The sequence below is a fragment of the Nothobranchius furzeri genome, chromosome 5, assembly GCF_043380555.1.
Source record: "Nothobranchius furzeri strain GRZ-AD chromosome 5, NfurGRZ-RIMD1, whole genome shotgun sequence".
Lineage (NCBI taxonomy): Eukaryota > Metazoa > Chordata > Actinopteri > Cyprinodontiformes > Nothobranchiidae > Nothobranchius > Nothobranchius furzeri.
In genome coordinates this window covers 71,073,905-71,093,543 of record NC_091745.1, presented here as the reverse complement: position 1 = coordinate 71,093,543, position 19,639 = coordinate 71,073,905, and the positions used below count along the sequence as shown (strand labels likewise).

Sequence of the window (19,639 nt, the reverse complement as noted above, 5' to 3'; positions counted from 1 at the left end):
GCCCTCCATCAGCTGATACTGGTGAGAAACCGCAGCAGAACGTGTGCAACCACCCCACCCCCACCCCGCTCTCACAGAGGAGTGCTGCGGGACGGAGCGTGCGACCCTTCCCACCCCGCTCTGCGGGATGGAGCGTGCGATCCGCTGACACGAACGGCGCAGCGAAACTAGAGCCCTCCATCAGCTGATACTGGTGAGAAACCGCAGCAAAACGTGTGCAACCACCCCACCCCACCCCACTCTCACAGAGGAGTGCTGCGGGATGGAGCGTGCGATCCGCTGACACGAACGGTGCAGCGAAACTAGAGCCCTCCATCAGCTGATACTGGTGAGAAACAGCAGCGGAACATGTGCAACCACCCCACCCCCGCTCTCACGAAGGAGCGTTGCGGGATGGAGCACGCGATTCCCCCCTGACGGCCGAAGCCGCCAGGCTTAACTCATTTTCTGGGGGAAACCCTGCACAGGATGTAATTTTTACTATACTGCACACCTCAACGCTGACTTTCTCATAAACAATGAAAATGGCATCTGAAGTGGAGTTCACTGCAGCTCTTTCTGTTCTAAATGACTTGGGCCTTATTTATAAGGTCTTTAAAACCACAACAAGTAGAAGCGCTAAAAGCCTTTCTTCCAAGAAAAAATGTTTGCGCTGTGAGCAGACACTATTTTTGACAACAGTTAAAAACTACAGCGTCGCGCGGCACAGTTGGAATTTCCGCCTTTTTTCTCATTGGTTATTTTTGAGCTGGCTAGTCCCGCCCCTCGTGTGCCTCTCTGCCTGTGAGTAACCAGACTAGTGCTCTGTGTAGAATTAAACAGAGCACGAGTCTGGCAGGTCGGGCTAACACAAAAATACAACAGGACCAAAATATCACTGCGCCAACAACATGACGATATAGAAAAGTAACAATTTTTGCTGAAAAACACACGGTAATAATTCATAGTGCTTTTAGTGTGAACCACAGCCACCAAACAGGTCATGTGTTCAAAATGCCCAAGTCCATTCTTGTTTCTCTATAGGAGTGCCCAAAAGTGAGTGCGCGGGGCCACAGACCTGCCCCCAAAGACGTGTGGAAGATGAAGAAGATGGAACTTGCTCTTTTCTGGAGGTAGCCCCTAGTGGATGAGAGATGAACTTCATTTTATTTATTTATTTATTTATTTTCGTGTTGGCTTCACATTTGACAGGCAGAGTTTACCCCTTGGTATGGGCCACGGAACTACCGTATTGACCCTATAGGATGAGTTATTTTCATTAAAAATAATTTTTAAATGCGGGGTCGTAACGCGTGCTGATATTTGTCTGGGGTCATTGCACGCCCGTAACAGCAGAGGGCGCCAGGATGTATGTTCTCAACAGGAGAAAAAAATGGAGACAAGAGGTCGGGAGCAGAGTGGACTGAAAGTAGGGCCACTAAGGCAGAGGTATGCAAATTCTAAGATGACGGTGGTCAATTCAGCAGAGGCTTCAAACATGGATGAACTGGCAGTGAGGATGACGTTCAACGGAGGGAGCTGGCAGCCAGGTGTAGTGATCTGCTGGGACACCGAGACCGCAGCAGCATGAGAGTGAACGAGGCAGAGGACGTCTGTGAATAAAAACCTCATTTGACTTTTGATTTCACATTTCAGCAAAATTCTGATAGTTTGCATTAAAATAGCATTTTTGCTCAGTATTTGTTCTCAAAGTTTCTATGAAAATAGTTAATTTTAAAAGCGATTTTTTTTTCTTTTCCTGAAGAAGTCTTGGAAATGGGGGTCATCTTATAATCAGGGTCATCCTGTTCGGGTCAATACGGTATTACAATTGAAGAAAAAAAGTCATGATATGCCCCCTTTAAAAAATAAAGCAGCTGCAAATAAAAATAAATCTGCAGATAAGTCAAATTAACAAAACATTTTTCAGAAAACATACCACCCGACTTTTTTTCTCTTCCCATAACAGGGCCCCATCAGTCACATGCTTCTTCCTGGAAAATAGTGAAGTTTCACAAATCAAACTCAAAACAAGGATGTTGGTGGTGCCACTGCTTGGCTAACACACTCACACACACGCACGCACGCGTTTATGTCCTCCAATTTGAGCTGCTTTGAGCCCCACCGTTTCATCTGGTGCTATCAGGGCAGATGAGAGCCTCTTGTCTTCCTCGGTCGGCTGCAGCTGTGGGGTGGTGAGTGGCGAGCCTCTCTGATGGCTCTCCTTTATCTTCACATCAAGCAATTTGCTGCTGCTTTCATTATGACACTTGTGTCAGACTGGAAATGAAAACTTAGCAAGGCTTGCTTTTCTTAAGTGACTCAGGTACTCGCTTAATCAATCGATCAATCAATCAAAGCTTTATTTATATTTACACCTCAGGTACTCGCTTAACAGTCGAATGAAGAAGTTATTCTAAGATTTCATTAAAAACAATGCCAATTTGATCATCCATTGTCTAATAATTGGTAAATTTTTACACTTAGTTCTTCTTGTGGTTCAAATAATGAGCATTTTTGTTGGGTTTTATTGGAAATGTTTATTGGTAACTATAACGGTCCATTCATTAACATTACTTAGCCTATTATTAGGCATTAATAAACCATTTAGTAAAGTATTAACAACTGCTTAACCATACCTTAAGGACACTTTACCTCTCAGTTATCAATACCGATAACATTAATAAGGAGACCCTTTGTTTATTAATGCTTAATAATACACTAAGCAAAATTAATAAAGATCCTTTTTATGAAGTGTTATCGGTTTATTTTTTAAAGCTCATTTTCGGACACGTTTGAGCTGTTGCTTTGACAGTTCATGTCAGGGATTTTCTTTTAGATAAGAGAAGTTCAGACAATCTGTTCCTTAATCATCTTAAAACAGGATGTGAAACAAGTTGTCTTGCTTCATAGATTTGGAGGGACTTCAGAAATGCTGTCACAAAGAGTCCTTTTGTTTGAACATTAAGAAAGTGATATAGATACAAATACTTATATATATATATATATATATATATATATATATATATATATGTATATATATATATATATATATATATATATATATGTGTGTGTGTGTATATATATATATATATATATATATATATATATATATATGTGTGTGTGTATATATATATCTGTATGTATATATATGTATATATATATATATATATATATATATATATATACATAAATATATATACATACATATATATAAATATATACACACACACACACACACACACACACACATATATATATATATATATATATATATATATATATATATATATATATATATATATATATATATATGTATATGTTTAAGACTAAATGCATTGTAGGAGGAAAAGGTCCCCCAAAAAGGGAACTAGTGGTAAGTTTGTCATTGTGTGTGAAGGATATTGCCAAATCCTGAAAGTGGGCGTTTTTGTAAAAACCCCCCCCCCAAAAAGCAACTGGAAAGGAAATAGACATTGTGACATGCCTCACTGAGACAAAAACAAAAGAGAAATCTGCAAGATATACTCACGTTTAAGCCCGACAGACTGAATGTGTGCTTTTGATTGTTTTTGTTTGTTAAAAAAAAACACTTCATGCTGAATATTTTCTCCTTCTCCGTCCCTTCCCTCTCTCCCTCTCTCTCTTTCTGTCCGTCTCTCATTTTCCCAGCTGCCTTTTGTTGCAGCCACAGGCAATTATCCATTAGTAGTGTGAAGGAATTCTAAAAAGGAAAGCGGGGGAATGGAGGCCTTTTTGCACGCTGCTGATAAGGAAAATGGGAGAATTCCATTTCTGTCACGTTGCATAACAAACACCAAATACTCTGTTGTTTTGGACAAAGAGCGCAGATCTCACAGCTTGAGTGATAGCTACAAATTCTACAAATCAGAAGTAATACTCCCTGAACTCATGGAGCTGTTGAAAACTGATGGTCCAGACGTGAAACTGTCTGACACAAGGGCAAGTTGTTTTATACGAGAAACTTTAGAATGAACTTTAAACATCCAAATTACTTACTTTAACATTACTCATAGAGTACTTGTGGGTGTGAGGGCATTTGAAGGGTACATATGCCGACTGCAGTGCTTTCCCCCTGTAGTTAATTCAATTCAATTCAATTCAAAAATACTTTATAAATCTCAGAGGGAAATTGACTAATTAGTTACAGTACTTGAAGGGTATTTACTGGGTACATTCAGGGTACTTAAAGAGTAGCATTTGGGTATAGACAGGATATTTATAGGGTATTTATTGGGGTATATGCTGGATAATTAGAATTTATTTTTTGGTGTACTGGGAACTTAAAGGGTATATACTCAGTATATTAAAGGTACGAACAGAGTAGTTTCTGTGTGTGAACAGGGTACTTGCAGGGTATTTGTTGGGGTATGTACTGGATAATTACAATTAGTTTATCAGAGTAAGTACTGGGAACTTAGAGGATATTAACTGGATTTAGTCTCGATACTTACATAGTACTTTTGGAGTATGGACAGGGTATGTACTGGGGTTTAAAGGGTCTTTATGGGTTCATTCAGGGTACTTACAGGCTGTTTTGGGGTATGTACAGCGTAGGACACGTAGAAAGGACTGGACTGTATTATGAAGTGACTTGTAAACCTGTATGCATCACTGGAATCATTTTGTAAGTATTTTGCTTGTTCCTCTGTAGGTACTCACCAGGTACATATGGCATGCAGACTCCCACATGTACACTGTAAATACTCAGGTCATTCTCCTATCACACTCTTAGGATACTTAGGTACCAGTACCTTCTAGGCACCCTACAAGTACTCCATATCTATCTGCAAGTACCCTGTACATACCATAAAGTTACCTTGTGAATACACCTGAAGGTGCAAACCCAGTACATATGTAGTCGCTACTGTGTTGAATTACTTATAAAATCTTTATCTTGTAAGCTGACTTGAACTCTTGGATCTTTTGATAAAACTGTGTATATTGTCATCATGAGTGGAGGAAATCGGATTTGTTTTGTCAGCTTGTTAGCAGAACCAGTGAGACCAAGACAGAACACAAGACTAGAAGTTCCTCAACGTGTAGTTTGTCCCACTGCGTGTGTGTGTGGTTTGTAGGTTTCAGCACATGTCCAAAAAGCTCGTCTCTGATGGAGAAATCAAAAAGTAGTCGTCAACCACAAGTAAAACAAGGGACATTTCAAACCCATGTTTACCTTTAGCAGACTTTGATTATTGACTCAACTTCTGATTTGATGGTTAATGGGACAAGATGGCGCTACACATGCTGTTCAACGTAAATTTGCTCTAGTTTAAGGCTGAAAAACCACTAAAACCAGTTTGAAAGCAAGTTTTTAAAAGCTGTTTAATGTTGTTTTAAGGATGTACAGGTGCTGGCCAGTAAATTAGAATATCATCAAAAGGTTGAAAATATTTCAGTAATTCCATTCAAAACATGAAACTTGTACATTATATTCATGCAATGCACACAGACCAATGTATTTCCGATGTTTATTACGTTTAATTTTGATATTTATAGGTGACAACCAATGAAAACATCAAATCTGGTATCTCAGAAAATTAGAATATTCTAAAGGCCAATGAAAAAATGTTTGTTTCTCTAATGTTGGCCAACTGAAAAGAATGAACATGAAAAGAATGTGCATGTATAGCACTCAATACTTAGTCGGGGCTCCTTTTGCCTCAATAACTGCAGTAATGCGGCGTGGCATGGACTCGATCAGTCTGTGGCACTGCTCAGGTGTTATGAGAGCCCAGGTTGCTCTGATAGTCGTCTTCAGCTCCTCTGCATTGTTGGGTCTAGCGTATTGCATCCTCCGCTTCACAATACCCCATAGATTTTCTATGGGGTTAAGGTCAGGCGAGTTTGCTGGCCAATCAAGGACAGGGATACCATGGTCCTTGAACCAGGTGCTGGTGGTTTTGGCACTGTGTGCAGGTGCCAAGTCCTGTTGAAAGGTGAAGTCTGCATCCCCACAAAGTTGGTCAGCAGCAGGAAGCATGAAGTGCTCTAAAACTTCCTGGTAGACGGCTGCATTGACCCTGGACCTCAGGAAACAGAGTGGGCCAACACCGGCAGATGACATGGCACCCCACACCATCACTGACGGTGGAAACTTTACACTGGACCTCATGCAACGTGGATTCTGTGCTTCTCCGCTCTTCCTCCAGACTCTGGGTCCTTGATTTCCAAAGGAAATGCAGAACTTGCTTTCATCAGAAAACATAACTTTGGACCACTCAGCATCAGTCCAGTCCTTTTTGTCCTTGGCCCAGGCGAGACGCTTCTTGCGCTGTTTCATGTTCAAGAGTGGCTTGACACACGGAATGCGACACCTGAATCCCATGTCTTTCATGAGTCTCCTCGTGGTGGTTCTTGAAGCGCTGACTCCAGCTGCAGTCCACTCTTTGTGGATCTCCCCCACATTTTTGAATGGGTTTGTCGTCACAATTCTCTGCAGGGTGCGGTTATCCCTTGAGCTTGTACACTTTTTTCTACCACATTTTTTCCGTCCCTTCGCCTGTCTGTTAATGTGCTTGGACACAGAGCTCTGCGAACAGCCAGCTTCTTTAGCAATCACCTTTTGTGTCTTGCCCTCCTTGTGCAAGGTGTCAATGATTGTCTTTTGGACAGCTGTTAAGTCAGAAGTCTTCCCCATGATTGTGGTGCCTTCAAAACAAGACTGAGGGACCTTTTAAAGGCCTTTGCAGGTGTTTTGAGTAAATCAGCTGATTAGAGTGGCAGCAGGTGTCTTCTATATTCAGCCTTTTCAGAATATTCTAATTTTTTGAGATACCAAATTTGGAGTTTTCATTAGTTGTCACTTATGAATATCAAATTTAAATGTAATGAACATTGGAAATACATTGGTCTGTGTGCATTGCATGAATATAATGTACAAGTTTCACGTTTTGAATGGAATTACTGAAATATTTTCAACCTTTTGATGATATTCTAATTTACTGGCCAGCACCTGTATTTGGACTACCGCTGCAAAGAAGAAATTGTACATCTAGTATATTTCAGGTGTGTTTTCTTGTCTATAATGTAACGCATAACAAAGTGTTGGATTAATTAAATGTTGAGTGAATTTTATAAATCACTACTAATCATGAAGAGCACATTTATTTTCTAATATAAAATAATATGACTACTGGGTTTCTTACATAATTTACAATAATGGACATTTTAGAAAATTTTTATTCATAACTTTTGCTAACAAAGTTGAAATGATCAACATACATTCAGTTCTTCTGACTTCTGTATGCAGACACACAGTTGGGCTGTGAAGGATGTCCAAGCCTGGCTGCCTGAAATGACAGTTTTGTGAAAATCAAGCATCCAAGCTTGTGTAATGGTGAGTTTTTCAAAAATACATTCTTCAAATTTTGTTCTACGCCTCCAGTTCCTCTGTTGTACCTCAAATTCATTTTTAAGAAACATGTTGATTTAACATCAGGTGTCAGTTAAGTTTGATAATTACTTTAATCTGCTTTTAGACATCCATCTATAAAAGCATGACCAAACACCAAACTAGACAATTAGCATTTCCTCACCAGGAAGCTGGCAAAGAGTAAAATTGTTTCATCTAAAAACTTTTGTTTTAACCACATTTTGGAACTTTGGATGTCATGTCCTTTAAAGGCCAGGTTATTTTACTTATTGCTTGTGAAAATGATCGGTCACCCCGAGTTTCATTTGCAGGCTGCCAGCTGTTTTCTGAACAGAAAGTCCCTGACTGCCAGAGTTTTTGAGCATTTTTACAGTTCATTTTTTTAAGAGTCACAGAATATTGTGCTCTATGATCATGTAAACACCAAAACTACCAAAAGACAGAGTAGACTAACTTCTTACATCAGGAAGAATCAGCGTGTTTCTAGCGTTTTCCGTTCTTTCAAAATCTACTGTTGAGGTTTGAGCTGCAGAAGCTTTTTCCAGTTAGCGCCTCGCTTTAGGCATAGTGGCATCCCAAAACGATCTCCTAATTCATGGATTGTCTGCTTCCTGACCACATGATGAGTGACACACATGGATGAAATCAATTTCAGAGCCGTCATGTTTACTCTCAAGGTGCGGGAGCTTGTTCATGCCCGCCCAGTTGTCAGTGAATGAGTTAAACTAGTCGGTAACGCTTCCTTTTACAGTCCCCTAATCACTAAATACTTACATGGTAATTACATAGTAAGTTAAAGTGTATTATTGTATAATTAAAGTATATAATTGGAATAAAATGCAATTATTGTGTAAAGCAGTATTTACTGGGAATGACTCATAATTATAAAAACTAGAATTGAACCTGAGTTATATGGTAAGAACAGTTTAAGAACTCAGAAACAATAACACACTTTAACTTACTATGTAATTACCATGTAAGTACTTAGTAATTAGGAGACTGTAAAAGGAAGCGTCACCAAATAGTCTTCCACCCCTATTTCCTGCATTAACTTCTGATAAAAAAATAGATGAAAAAACTCTCGGTTCACTAAATCCTGACAGATCTACATCACACTGTCAGTTAAAGCAGCTATACGGAGTATTTCATGTATCCGATGGCACCATCTAGTGGCTGACAAGCATATCACACAAAACGTCTGTCGATCCGTTTTATTAAGATGGCGACTTCACGTTTCTTGTTTATTTATGTGCTTCTATAGCCGACAAACAAAGCTGAAACGCATTATTTCACAAGTATTATCTTCATGTCATGTTGCATTTTCATATATTTATATTTTAAAGACTTACTTGTCTGTAAAAAGTTCATCAACTCTGCATCAGCTGAGGTACTTCCTTAAATTTGAAGCACATAAGCTAACGCCATTGGTTAGTTCTGGTCGGCGCTCAGTTTCCTATTGCACAGAGCTCTGCGGTGCAGGCTTAGCAAAGAAAAGAAAAATATGCATTGCTTACACGGTAAGACAATCACTTTTACGGATTTCTGAAAAATCATATGTAATTTCTACTTTAACATTATTGGATTCTATACTGCTGTCTGAAGCTAACTTCCCCTCCTGCTGACTCCTACGTCCTCAAACAGGTGCACCGGAGCTTTTTTTTCCCCTAGAGAATGACTTGCAAGGCATGCATTTCTACTAGAGACCACTGCAAATGTATTAAAACTATAAGTGAAGTTGACCTTTAAACATAAGAAACCATAAATGTGAACATTTCTGAGCTCCAAAAGCACCGTGACAAACTGATTCAGAGGCAACAAATAAAGACAGATGTATCGAGAGTCGTGGAGACCAAAGCAAAACAGCAACAACATCAAACTTGATGTTACTTTTCTTTCTAATTTTTTCCTTCATCACTTGAAAAGCAGGGCAGTTCAGATGTTTCTCCTATTTTTAATAGAAAAAGCATGCAAGTTTGTAAATTTAAGAGCATGGACTTCAATTTGGCTGCCCAACAGGTTTTGTCATGATGTTGTCTTCATGGATGTTGGTGACGGCCGTGCTGGTCACATCTGCCGGTGGGGCGAGCGACGGTGAGTGCTGCTTTTAGAAAGTCATCAAAATGGAAATGTCTAAACACTCCTTACAAAGACAAGTTTTCTTTTCTTCATTCAGAATTTCTCTGACTTCCGTTGATTTTATTTCGTCTTTAGAGGACGACACCCAGCCATGTGCGAAGGTCCACACCTCGAGCTCGGCTGTGCCTCTGGGGTCACCTGTCACCGCCACCTGCGTCATCAGAAAGGACTGCCTTCTGGTCACCGCACAAGCTGCTCCGATTGAGTGGCGTCTTGGCTCTGACTTTATTCCCAGCAGCCCCGTGGCCAATGAGAGGTTCAGGGTTTCTAAGGTTGTGGTATCTAGCTTCAATCACACCAGGGCAGTCCTCACCTGCGGCGTTTGTTTACCCGACAACGAGTCTTCATTTCAAATCTATGCAGGAGTTGAGATCCGAGCTGGATGTAAGAACATTTTGAGTTCTTTCACGTGTTTGATGGAAGTATTCATTAAAAATAATCAGATTTTATTATGTTTTTATCCACCTGTAAAAAAAAAACAAATTGTCTTGTTTTAGCAGATCGCTGCATCCTGGTCAGTTAGGGAACATTTTTGGGATTTGTTGCAGAATATGTCTACTTTGCATAATCAAATTTCAGTCTATGCTTACACCTAGACAAGAGCTACTGACTGCGTTACAATGTGCGGGTAAATTTTCAGTAAAACTTACTTTTTAGCGCTTATTTTGACTATTAGATCCACCACAAATCCCCCAGAACCTGAACTGTCAGGCAAACTTCACCTATCGCCCCACCCTCACCTGTAGATGGGACCCAGGACTGCAGGAGACACACCTCCCGACAAAATACACCCTCTACACTCAGATATGGTAACTGTAAATTCTACAAAACAGTGGCATGTACTGAGAGTGTATTTTCATTAGGCTGTAGAACTGAGTTTCCCACATATTGTGATCATTTCAGGGACTTAGACAAGAATTATACCTATGAGCTACCTTCAGGAGTCCACCACTACACCATCCCTCGCTCTAACTTTGTTCTGTTCTCTGAAATGAAAATCTACGTGAAGGCGGAGAATAACCTTGGAGAGGCAGCATCAGTGCCCATCATCCTGGAGCCAGTTGGTGCAGGTAGGAGTTTATGAAAATTACTGGTCAAGTAAAGTTTTTATATAGAATTTTATGGACTTTTTCAAAATTGAAAAAAAAATCTAGCTCATATTCCCTTTTTTTAAATCTGATCTTACCGTCTATCGTTCCAGTTTCATGTATTGCTGTTGAATTGTAAATAAAAATAATATTTTATGTAGTCAAGTTACTAAAAATAGAATTTACATTTGTTTGATATTAAATATGAAAAAATAAAAGCATGTCAATATCTTATCACAATGAATAACATGGAAAAAGCGGGAAAACTTAGAATAGATTTTCTATTTTTCACCAGTGGTGCCCCCAAGGGGTGGTCAGAGGGGGCATGGCCACGCCTAGAAAATTGCTGGCCACACCACTGGTCCAAGGGAAGACCCCCATTATAAAATATCTTATTCAGGTTCACATAAATCTTCACTTTTTTATCAACACATAAATGTAAAACCTATAAAAATATAGAATTAATTTAAATAAATGCTGGTCATCATTTTCTAAACAAGTACAAATCTCTATAGTTGTTGTGAAGACTGCAACATGCATCAAACTCTTCTAAAATTAATTTTAAATAATTTTTGTTAAAATATTCATTCAAATAAATATTTTAAATGTCTTTCTGAAATGTTTCTGTTTCTCAAATGTGATGTAAATGGGTTGGGTGTGCATTGTTTTTGTAATGAAAGTTAACAAAGGAGCTACATAAAACACAAAACTGCAAAAACTGATTTTCAAGAAAGTAAAAAGGCCTAAAGGGCTAAAAAATAATAATAATAACTAGAATCCTCAAATGCTTTACTAACCATTTGGAGGAGAAACTACACTGCTCACAAGAATTAAAGGAACACTTTTTATTGGGCCTGGCGTGAAATCCATTAAACCTGTCTGATAATTTCCTGGTTGATTAAGCAGCTGAGGGCATTGTTAATCACTTTCAGCTGTATTGGTGTTCATGGACTTAACGACAGGTGCACTAAAGTGGCAACAATTACAAAACCCTCAAAACAGGACTGGTTTAACATGTAGAGGTCACTTCAAGTTTCTCCCTCTTGATCTTTTTCGGCTGGTTTCCCACTCGTGCTAGTTTTGGCTCTCTACTGGCAGTACGAGGCGATTCCTTAACCCTACAGAAGTTACACAGGTTGTCCAACTTCTCCAGGATGGCACATCCACACGTGCTGCAGCAAGAAGGTTTAATATGTTTCGGTCCATTAGGCGGCGCCAGGTTGCTCCTCAGACTGTACAAGAGCTCAGGGATGCCCTCACACAGATCTGGGAGGAAATGCCACAAGACACCATCCGCTGTCTCATTAGGAGCATGCCCCGACGTTGTCAAGCATGCACACAAGCTCGTGGGGGCCACACAAGATACTGAAAAGCAATTTGAGTTGCAGAAATGAAGTTTTTGAAATAATGGACTAGCCTGCCACATCTTCATTTCACTCAGATTTTAGGGTGTCTACACAATTGAGCCCTCTGTAGGCTGATAACTTTTATTTCCATTAAAAGACTTGGCATCCTTTTGTTCCTAAGGCATTGCCCTGTCATTATTTGTATAGATATCCAACTTCATATTGAGATCTGATGTATCTAATGTGTTTCTTTAAAGCGTTCCTTTAATTTTTGTGAGCAGTGTAGTTTTGTGCAGAACAGATGCGCTCCCAGAAAATTTTCATGAGGGAGCCAGAGGTGGCAAACCAAATTGGTCCTTATGGTGATTGGTTTTCAAGAAAGTAAAAAAGCCCAGTTGTTTTTTTATATTTTACCTTGTTCTAAAATGAAAAACATTTCACATCTAGAAAAATTTTATTACTTAAAATTAAGGTAAATGTTCTTAAATATGATCCAAATTCTCTTGTTTTGAGCAAAATTTGCTTAGCTAATTTTTCTAAAATCCAGAGAAATAATTTAATGTTTTTATTTTATTAACTAGTTTGAAAAATTCTAGCTAAGCAGCTTTTCCTTACCCCATAAGCAGATTTTTTAAAATTCAAAACAAGACTATTTGGATCACATTTAGGAATATTAATGATATTTTAGGGAATGCATATTTTTTGTGATGAGACTTTTTTTCTTTTCAGATAAAAAAGATCTACAAATGTAGCTTTTATATGGTCTTGAAAACCCAGTTTTTGCTATGTAAGGACCAACTTGGTGTGCCACCCCAAACTTTTCTCTGGCCCCCACATGAAAATTTTCTAGGGGTGCCCCTGTTCTGCGCAAACTTCGTTTTTTCTCCAGATGGTTAGAAAAGTAAACAAGGATTACAGCTATTTTTAGCTCTTTACAAGGTGTTCCTTTTTAAAAAGTCACTTGTGTTTTTTCCTACAAGCTCAGTGCTTTTTTTTTAATGATTAAAATGGAAAGATGTTGCACGATCTTCTAAATCTCACGTTGATAAGCCAAAACTATTTAAGGTCTTAAATGTTGATTGTTGTTATTTCAGCAAAGTTTGACCCACCAAAGATTCGAGCCATCACAGCAGACCCCAAAAGGTTGGGCTGCCTGAAGCTGGTGTGGCGCTTGTCCCAAAATCAGGAATGGATGTACTTTAACTGTTTAAACCTACAAGTGCAGTTTAAAGCTGCTGGCAGCGGCCAATGGTCCGACCCACTGGTGAGTTTAAATCAATTCACCTTTAATATAAAATGACAGCGTGCTCTTGTGTTTCCTCAGCAAGTCTCCAGAGAGTAAAGATGCAGTGTTGATAGTTGCAGACAGTCATGGCTGCACGATTTTTGTCAGACCTTCCCAAACAGGACTAGATCGCCCAGACCGATGGATTTGTGTCGTCTCCTTCCTGGGACTGAGTATTTAGCCCAGATCAGAGTCCAATACAAGCAGAGCCCCTGGAGCGAGTGGAGCAGCAGCAAGTCTGGAGTCACCCCGGAGACAGGTCGGGCTCAGATCAATTTAAAATGACACAGTCACTTTTAATCTTTGCCCTTTTCTTTCTACTCTCAAATTCAATTCAATTCAAAAATACTTTATTAATCCCAGAGGGAAATTCAATTGTTTCAGTACACAAATATGACCTTCAGCTCTTGCTGGTTAGGTTCACGGCCGAGTGTGAAGCGGCTGGGATGAGGATCAGCACCTCCAAACCTTAGGCCATGGTTCTCGACCGGAAAAGGGTGGCTTGCCAACTCCGGGTCGGGGGAGAGGTCCTACCTCAAGTGGAGGAGTTTAAGTATCTCGGGGTCTTGTTCACGAGTGAGGGTGGGAGGGATCGGGATATCGACAGGCGGATTGGTTCAGCATCTGCAGTGATGCGGACGCTGAACCTATCTGTCGTGGTGAAGAGGGAGCTGAGCCAGAAAGCCAGGCTCTCGATTTACCGGTCGATCTACGTCCCAATCCTCACCTATGGTCATGAGCTTTGGGTAATGACCGAAAGAACGAGATCGCGGATGCGGATACAAGTGGCCGAAATGAGTTTCCTCTGTAGGGTGGCCGGGCTCAGCCATAGAGATAGGGTGAGGAGCTCGGACAATCGGGAGGGACTCGGAGTAGAACCGCTGCTCCTCCGGATCGAAAAGAGCCAGTTGAGGTGGTTTGGGCATCTGGTCAGGATGCCTCCTGGACGCCTCCCTGGGGAGGAGTTTCGGGCACGTCCTGCCGACAGGAGGTCCCCGGGTCGACCCAGGACACGTTGGAGAGGTTACATCTCCAATCTGGTCCGGGAACGCCTTGGCGTCCTGCCGGAGGAGCTGGTGGAGAAGGCCGGGGAGAGGACAGTCTGGAGCTCCCTAGTTGGGATGCTGCCCTCGCAATCCGGACCCGGATAAGCGGAGGAAGACGACAACGACAACACACATATGCATGTCTGCATCTGTAGCTTAGGCTGAATTGCAAGTATCGCGTTTTGTCGTTTACCTCGCCAGCGGATCTATAAAAACCTGCCTTGAACAAAAAAAAGTTCCACTTTCTAAAGTGTTTGGAGGCTTTTTAATGACACTTTCTTTCCTTTCAGCTCCTGTTGGACGTTTGAACACGTGGATGAAGGTTTCCAAAAGCCAAATGCACAAGCAGCTCGACGTACAATTGTTCTGGAAGGTGAATGCCTTTTCACTTGTGGTTCTGGCAGAGCTTGAGAGGTTGTGCTTTTGTTACTTCTTTCTAAACGTTTTAGCCATCAAGACGTTTCCGCGCAAACGGACAAAATGTGTCCTACGTGGTCTCGCTCCAGAAACGGCTTGGTGAAAGGTGGAAAGTGTGCTCCACAGGCATGAATCACTGTACTTTCAAGCTTTCTGCAAGAGTAAAGACAGTATATCTGACAGCTGTGAACAGAGCAGGAGCATCTTCCCCTACTGAAGTGTGGATTTACCAAACTAAAGGTAATAATTGTTGAAAATATCGTTGGGAACATCTGGTTTCTGCACGCAACTAAAAGTTTCTATGTTTGCAGCTCAGACGGCGGTGTTGGATGTCACAGCTGTTCCTCATGATGGATCATTCTTGGTCCAGTGGACAACCGCGGCCCCATCAGACCTCACTGGTTACGTGGTAGAATGGAGGCCTTTGTTAAAATCAGACCTCTCACACATCCTGTTTGAAATTGTGGACAAAAACCAGTCCAGTCTTTCCCTTTATGGTAAGCAAACTGTTCTTTATCACACGTTTTAGAAGGAACCTCCTCCCTCTTCCTGTCGTGCATAAGCCGTCTGTACACACTGTTACCATCCAGCAGCCACTGATCCACTCTAACCTCTCCACCCTCATCAATAGGCAGCTTTGAGCCCTACAAGCCCTACGGGATCTCCGTATATCCCAGATTTAAGGATGGGATCGGGCCTCCGCAAACTGTTGATGCCTTCTTGCAACAAAAGGGTGAGTCATGGAGGATTGTGCAAAGAGCAAGCAAAGGTGCAAGAGTCAGCCTGTATCAACTTTGAAGTAGTGAGAAAAGCACTGGCAAAAATCAGATGACATCAACTGGGCAATCCCCTTACTGGAGGCATGATGTGTGAGGAAGTAGTGCCCTCTTGTGGAGGGAAAAGGTTTCTATTCTTGGTCTCTAGGATCACAGGTTGTATTTTCTCTTCAAAGCTCCAGATGTGGCTCCTAAAATGCAAATTAAAAAGATCTGGAAGTCATCTTTTGAGCTTTCCTGGGATGAGATACCTTTAGAGCAAAGGAACGGGATAATCAAAGACTATAAAGTCTTCTACTGGGAGGACAAAGGAGTAGTTAAGGGTAAGTTAAAGGCCTTACATTTCTGGTGGCACTTGATGCTCTCTCATTTTTGACTTTCTTTCCAGCTGTGACTGTAGAGCCAAAAGAGAGAACAGTGATCCTGAGAGACCTGAACACCGGGACTCTGTGTGAAGCGTTCATGATGGTCAGCACGTTTGGCGGGAGCCTGAATGGGTCAACGATTCATTTTGAAGTCGAGCCCTTTGGTTGGTATTGTTGTCTTAGAGATCAGAGAAGATCAGCATGTTTGTTTTCTCGTTTGATTTGACACCATGACCTGATTTTCTTTCCCCAGACGTGGTCGCTGTTGCAATGACTGTAATTGCTTCAGGTGTTGGATTGATGATTTTTATAATAATTACCGTCCTGACTTGTTTAATCAAACACAAAAGGTAGGATTATCACTGTGCTGTTTCTAGCTGTGAGTCTCCATCTGACCAAATTAGACAATAATTTGTTACAAATCTGGCTAGTTGTGAATATTTGTCCGGTCCAAAGGCTTCTTCCTGTTTCTAGAGACTGATCACGTTTAGTGATGCTTGTAGGGTCCTTACTTTAGACAAATAACAGATTTTTTTCTGTTCCTCTTTTTTTTTAGGTTGAAGGGGCACTTTTGTCCCGCTGTTCCTGATCCAGCCAACAGCAGCGTGAAACGATGGACATTAGAATCAAATCAGGTACAGGAAGAGGATTTCTAAAATTTGAGAACTACCTGGAAAACTGAGTGTAGAATATTTAAATGAACTAAACAGTATTTCAATGAAATCAAAGATACTTTATTAATCCCAGAGGGAACTTAGAGTTTCAGTACACACAATTCACAGATCACACATACATGGGTAAGACACATGACAAGAATTGCTGTCTGTGGTCATTCGCAACCTTGAATCGTGCTACCTTAATAGAGATAAGAGGGTTACATGAGGGTTGGTTCAGGTGGAGGGAAAAAAGGCACTTCAGAGTTACCCTCCACAGCAGGAGGGCAGCTTTGCTCTGCAAAAAAAAAAACCCTCAGTCAGATATGCAACAGACTTCAGACAACACAACGTAAGTGTCCACTAGGTGGGGTGGTGGGTTGGGACTAGCCCCACTTCAGTTCCTGCAGCCACTATAAGCAGCACACATCACCCTCAGTGTGGATAGGGGGAGGAGCATTGAGGGTTGGAGGGTTGCAGTGACCCTGGAACGTTTCAGCGGCCTTCCCGCAGTCCCGCCCAGGCTGGGAAAGGAGACAGAGTTGAGTTGCCATAGTGACAGCACATTCCACATATCTTCTGAGGAGGGAGTTCTGAGGGGAGGATAAGATATGGAGGAGAGGAGGGGAAAAGTGTCTACACCCTCCAAGAGCTGGAAGAAGAAGAGTTAATATGCAATCGTTGGGATGTTCCACCACCCTAAATATGATTAAATGTGATTTTAGGGCCCAACAGGACCTTTATTTGAAAATGTGATTTTTAGGGCCCAACAGGACCTTTATTTGAAAATGTGATTTTTAGGGCCCAACAGGACCTTTATTTGAAAATGTGATTTTTAGGGCCCAACAGGACCTTTATTCGAAAATGTGATTTTTAGGGCCCAACAGGACCTTTATTTGAAAATGTGATTTTTAGGGCCCAAAAGGACCTTTATTTGACGGGAAATGATAGAGACAGGAAAGTGGGCGGAGAGCTGACATGAAGCAAATTAGTCAGGAATCAAACTAGAGCCACGTGATGGTTTTAGCAGTCACTTAATAAAAGTGTGTTATTAAAATCTTTAAAGACCAAGTTCACTGAGAAACCGGTTTTTACTTGTTCTTTTAGAAATAGGATTGGCCACTCAGAGTTTAACATGCAGGCCTAACATAAAAGTAGTTTTCGACCCCTATTTCCTGCATTATCCACCGATAGAAAATAGACGTGGAAACACTCGGATCAGGAAAGCCAGTCAGTAGTGTGTCATGTTGAAAATAAGCATTTATGGACTCACTCATCTTGACTTGAAACAAGGAAGGCGGTTTAGCGTCCAGGAGAAAGAACAGAGCGCGTCTCAGCTAGTAGAAGCTAAACGTTAGCATTAGCAGCTACGCCACAACATGGCAGAACTTCTTCAGGCTTGTGTTTTTTATAGAGATAAAACATCAATGTTGGAAAGCGAACAGAGTCAGTGATAGTCGCGTTGCTGTTAACCAGTCAGAGAGGAGATGTCCAAATATCAGGAAATAAGACTTTGAATCTTGCTGCTTTCTGTCCCTCTGGCTAACTTCTACTTCCTGAAGCAGGAGCACTAGTGTTTTTTAGAGACATAGATGGACTCACAAGGCATTCATTTATATTAGACTACTGCAGATGTATTGAAAAAATGAGTGAACTTGGTCTTTAAAATTTGCGTCCAACAAGACCCCAAAACAAGCTTACAGTTCTGCTAAAGGTATGTGTCCAAATTTGTTTTCATGCAATTCAAGGCTGCATTTAAAGGCTTTGAATTACTGAATGTATAAATAACTGTGGGGGTATATGTTTGTTTTCTTTGCAGTACATCCGTTCTTCCTGGGAAAGTGAGGAGCCAAATCCAGTATATCTGTCGCACCTTAGCTTCCTGGAGTCGACCGCAATTCTGAACAAAGAAGATGACGTTTGGTTAAACAGCACTGATGACACCAGTGATCTTGGAGAGTCCATTTGTGGTTCGCCGTTTACTCCTGGATGTTCTGGTTCTAACAGCGACTCTGTTCCTTATGCCACTGTCTTCTTCTCCGGCCCGCCACTCAAACAGCCTCATGTCTATCTGCGCTCACAATCCACGCAGCCCCTCTTAGAAACAGAAGAGTCTTTCAGTCCCAAATGCTACCAGAACGTGACGAGGGATGAGATGTCAAGGGAGCAGTGTTTTTTCAGTCCATGTGATGGTTGTTCACCTGAACGAGAGAAAGAGTCCACCATTGTTTGGGATGACTTTCCTTTTCTCCAGGCATTAGCAATGAATGATGCAGAAAATGACTGAAAGTGTGCTGCTGACTGCGAGAATAAATTGATTTGTTGTTAATTAGCTTGTACATTTTAGATTTATTTTTCAAATCTGTTAAATATTTCTTGATTTTGATGGCTACATATAGCATGTACATGCTTCTTGAGAAAATAAAATGTTTTTACATTGCTTTGTATGAAAATGTCTGAAAGTTTAATTTATTATCATTGTTTAATAGATTAGTTTTACGCTATTCCAGGTCATCTTTTAGAGTATGATGGGACTCATCTTATTTGCTTTTCTCAAATAGCAACATAATTCAATTCAATTCAATTTTATTTATATATATATTTATTTATATTTATATGTCTTCTCAATCCCCATGGGGATTGAGAAGACAGAGCAGACACACACACACACACACACACAAGACAAGTAATGTGTCTATAGTTATATTGTGATTTCTTAGTAAATATTCTATTTGGTGAGAGATAAACTTTATTGTATTTATCCTAGTGGATCTATAATTAAATGGATAAACTAGTAGTAGCACATCCAACGTCAAGGAAAGCAAAAAGTTATTATCAGGAGAGGGAGAATGTTTAAGTGGTTAGCAGTGCTAGCTAGACAAAGGCCCCCTCCATGAGGCCACCACAGCTCAGCAGAACATCATTGCAGCTTCTTCTGGGAGAAAAACACTTAGAGAAAAAATAAAGTTAACAGCTGAAATAGCAGGAAATAATACAGTTAAAGAGCAGATTGTAGAAGAAAGTAGTAGAGTCTGGAAAGTGGTCAGTGTATCCTCCAGCAGTCTAAGCCTATAGCAGCATAACTACAGAGACAACTCTGGATAACCTAGCTCTTTAGATGGAGGCATGTTGGAGGCAGGGCAAAGGAGAGC

The 19,639-nt window shown here is 40.8% G+C and overlaps 1 protein-coding gene across 1 annotated transcript; it reads left to right on the top strand.

The window, feature by feature from the left end:
* The first annotated feature begins 2,033 nt into the window (after nucleotides 1-2,033).
* Nucleotides 2,034-18,940, top strand: csf3r (colony stimulating factor 3 receptor). The gene is made up of 17 exons (XM_015976389.3): nucleotides 2,034-2,174; nucleotides 7,253-7,339; nucleotides 9,392-9,466; nucleotides 9,587-9,895; nucleotides 10,188-10,320; nucleotides 10,415-10,581; nucleotides 13,040-13,209; nucleotides 13,339-13,489; nucleotides 14,567-14,649; nucleotides 14,726-14,933; nucleotides 15,005-15,190; nucleotides 15,325-15,426; nucleotides 15,646-15,792; nucleotides 15,858-15,998; nucleotides 16,088-16,184; nucleotides 16,391-16,469; nucleotides 18,307-18,940. Exons 3-17 carry the CDS (start codon nucleotides 9,400-9,402, stop codon nucleotides 18,772-18,774), a joined length of 2,508 nt encoding a protein of 835 aa, XP_015831875.1. The 5' UTR covers nucleotides 2,034-2,174; nucleotides 7,253-7,339; nucleotides 9,392-9,399; the 3' UTR covers nucleotides 18,775-18,940.
* Nucleotides 18,941-19,639: the final 699 nt, after the last annotated feature.

What these genes read in the sequence shown, in the direction of transcription:
- csf3r (XM_015976389.3), top strand. Translation starts at nt 9,400, where the DNA reads ATGATGTTGTCTTCATGGATGTTGGTGACGGCCGTGCTGGTCACATCT. An exon ending in GCCAATGGTCCGACCCACTG is followed by an intron (nt 13,210 to 13,338) that starts GTGAGTTTAAAT and finishes GATTTTTGTCAG; the next exon opens with ACCTTCCCAAACAGGACTAG. An exon ending in GTCCAGTCTTTCCCTTTATG is followed by an intron (nt 15,191 to 15,324) that starts GTAAGCAAACTG and finishes CCTCATCAATAG; the next exon opens with GCAGCTTTGAGCCCTACAAG.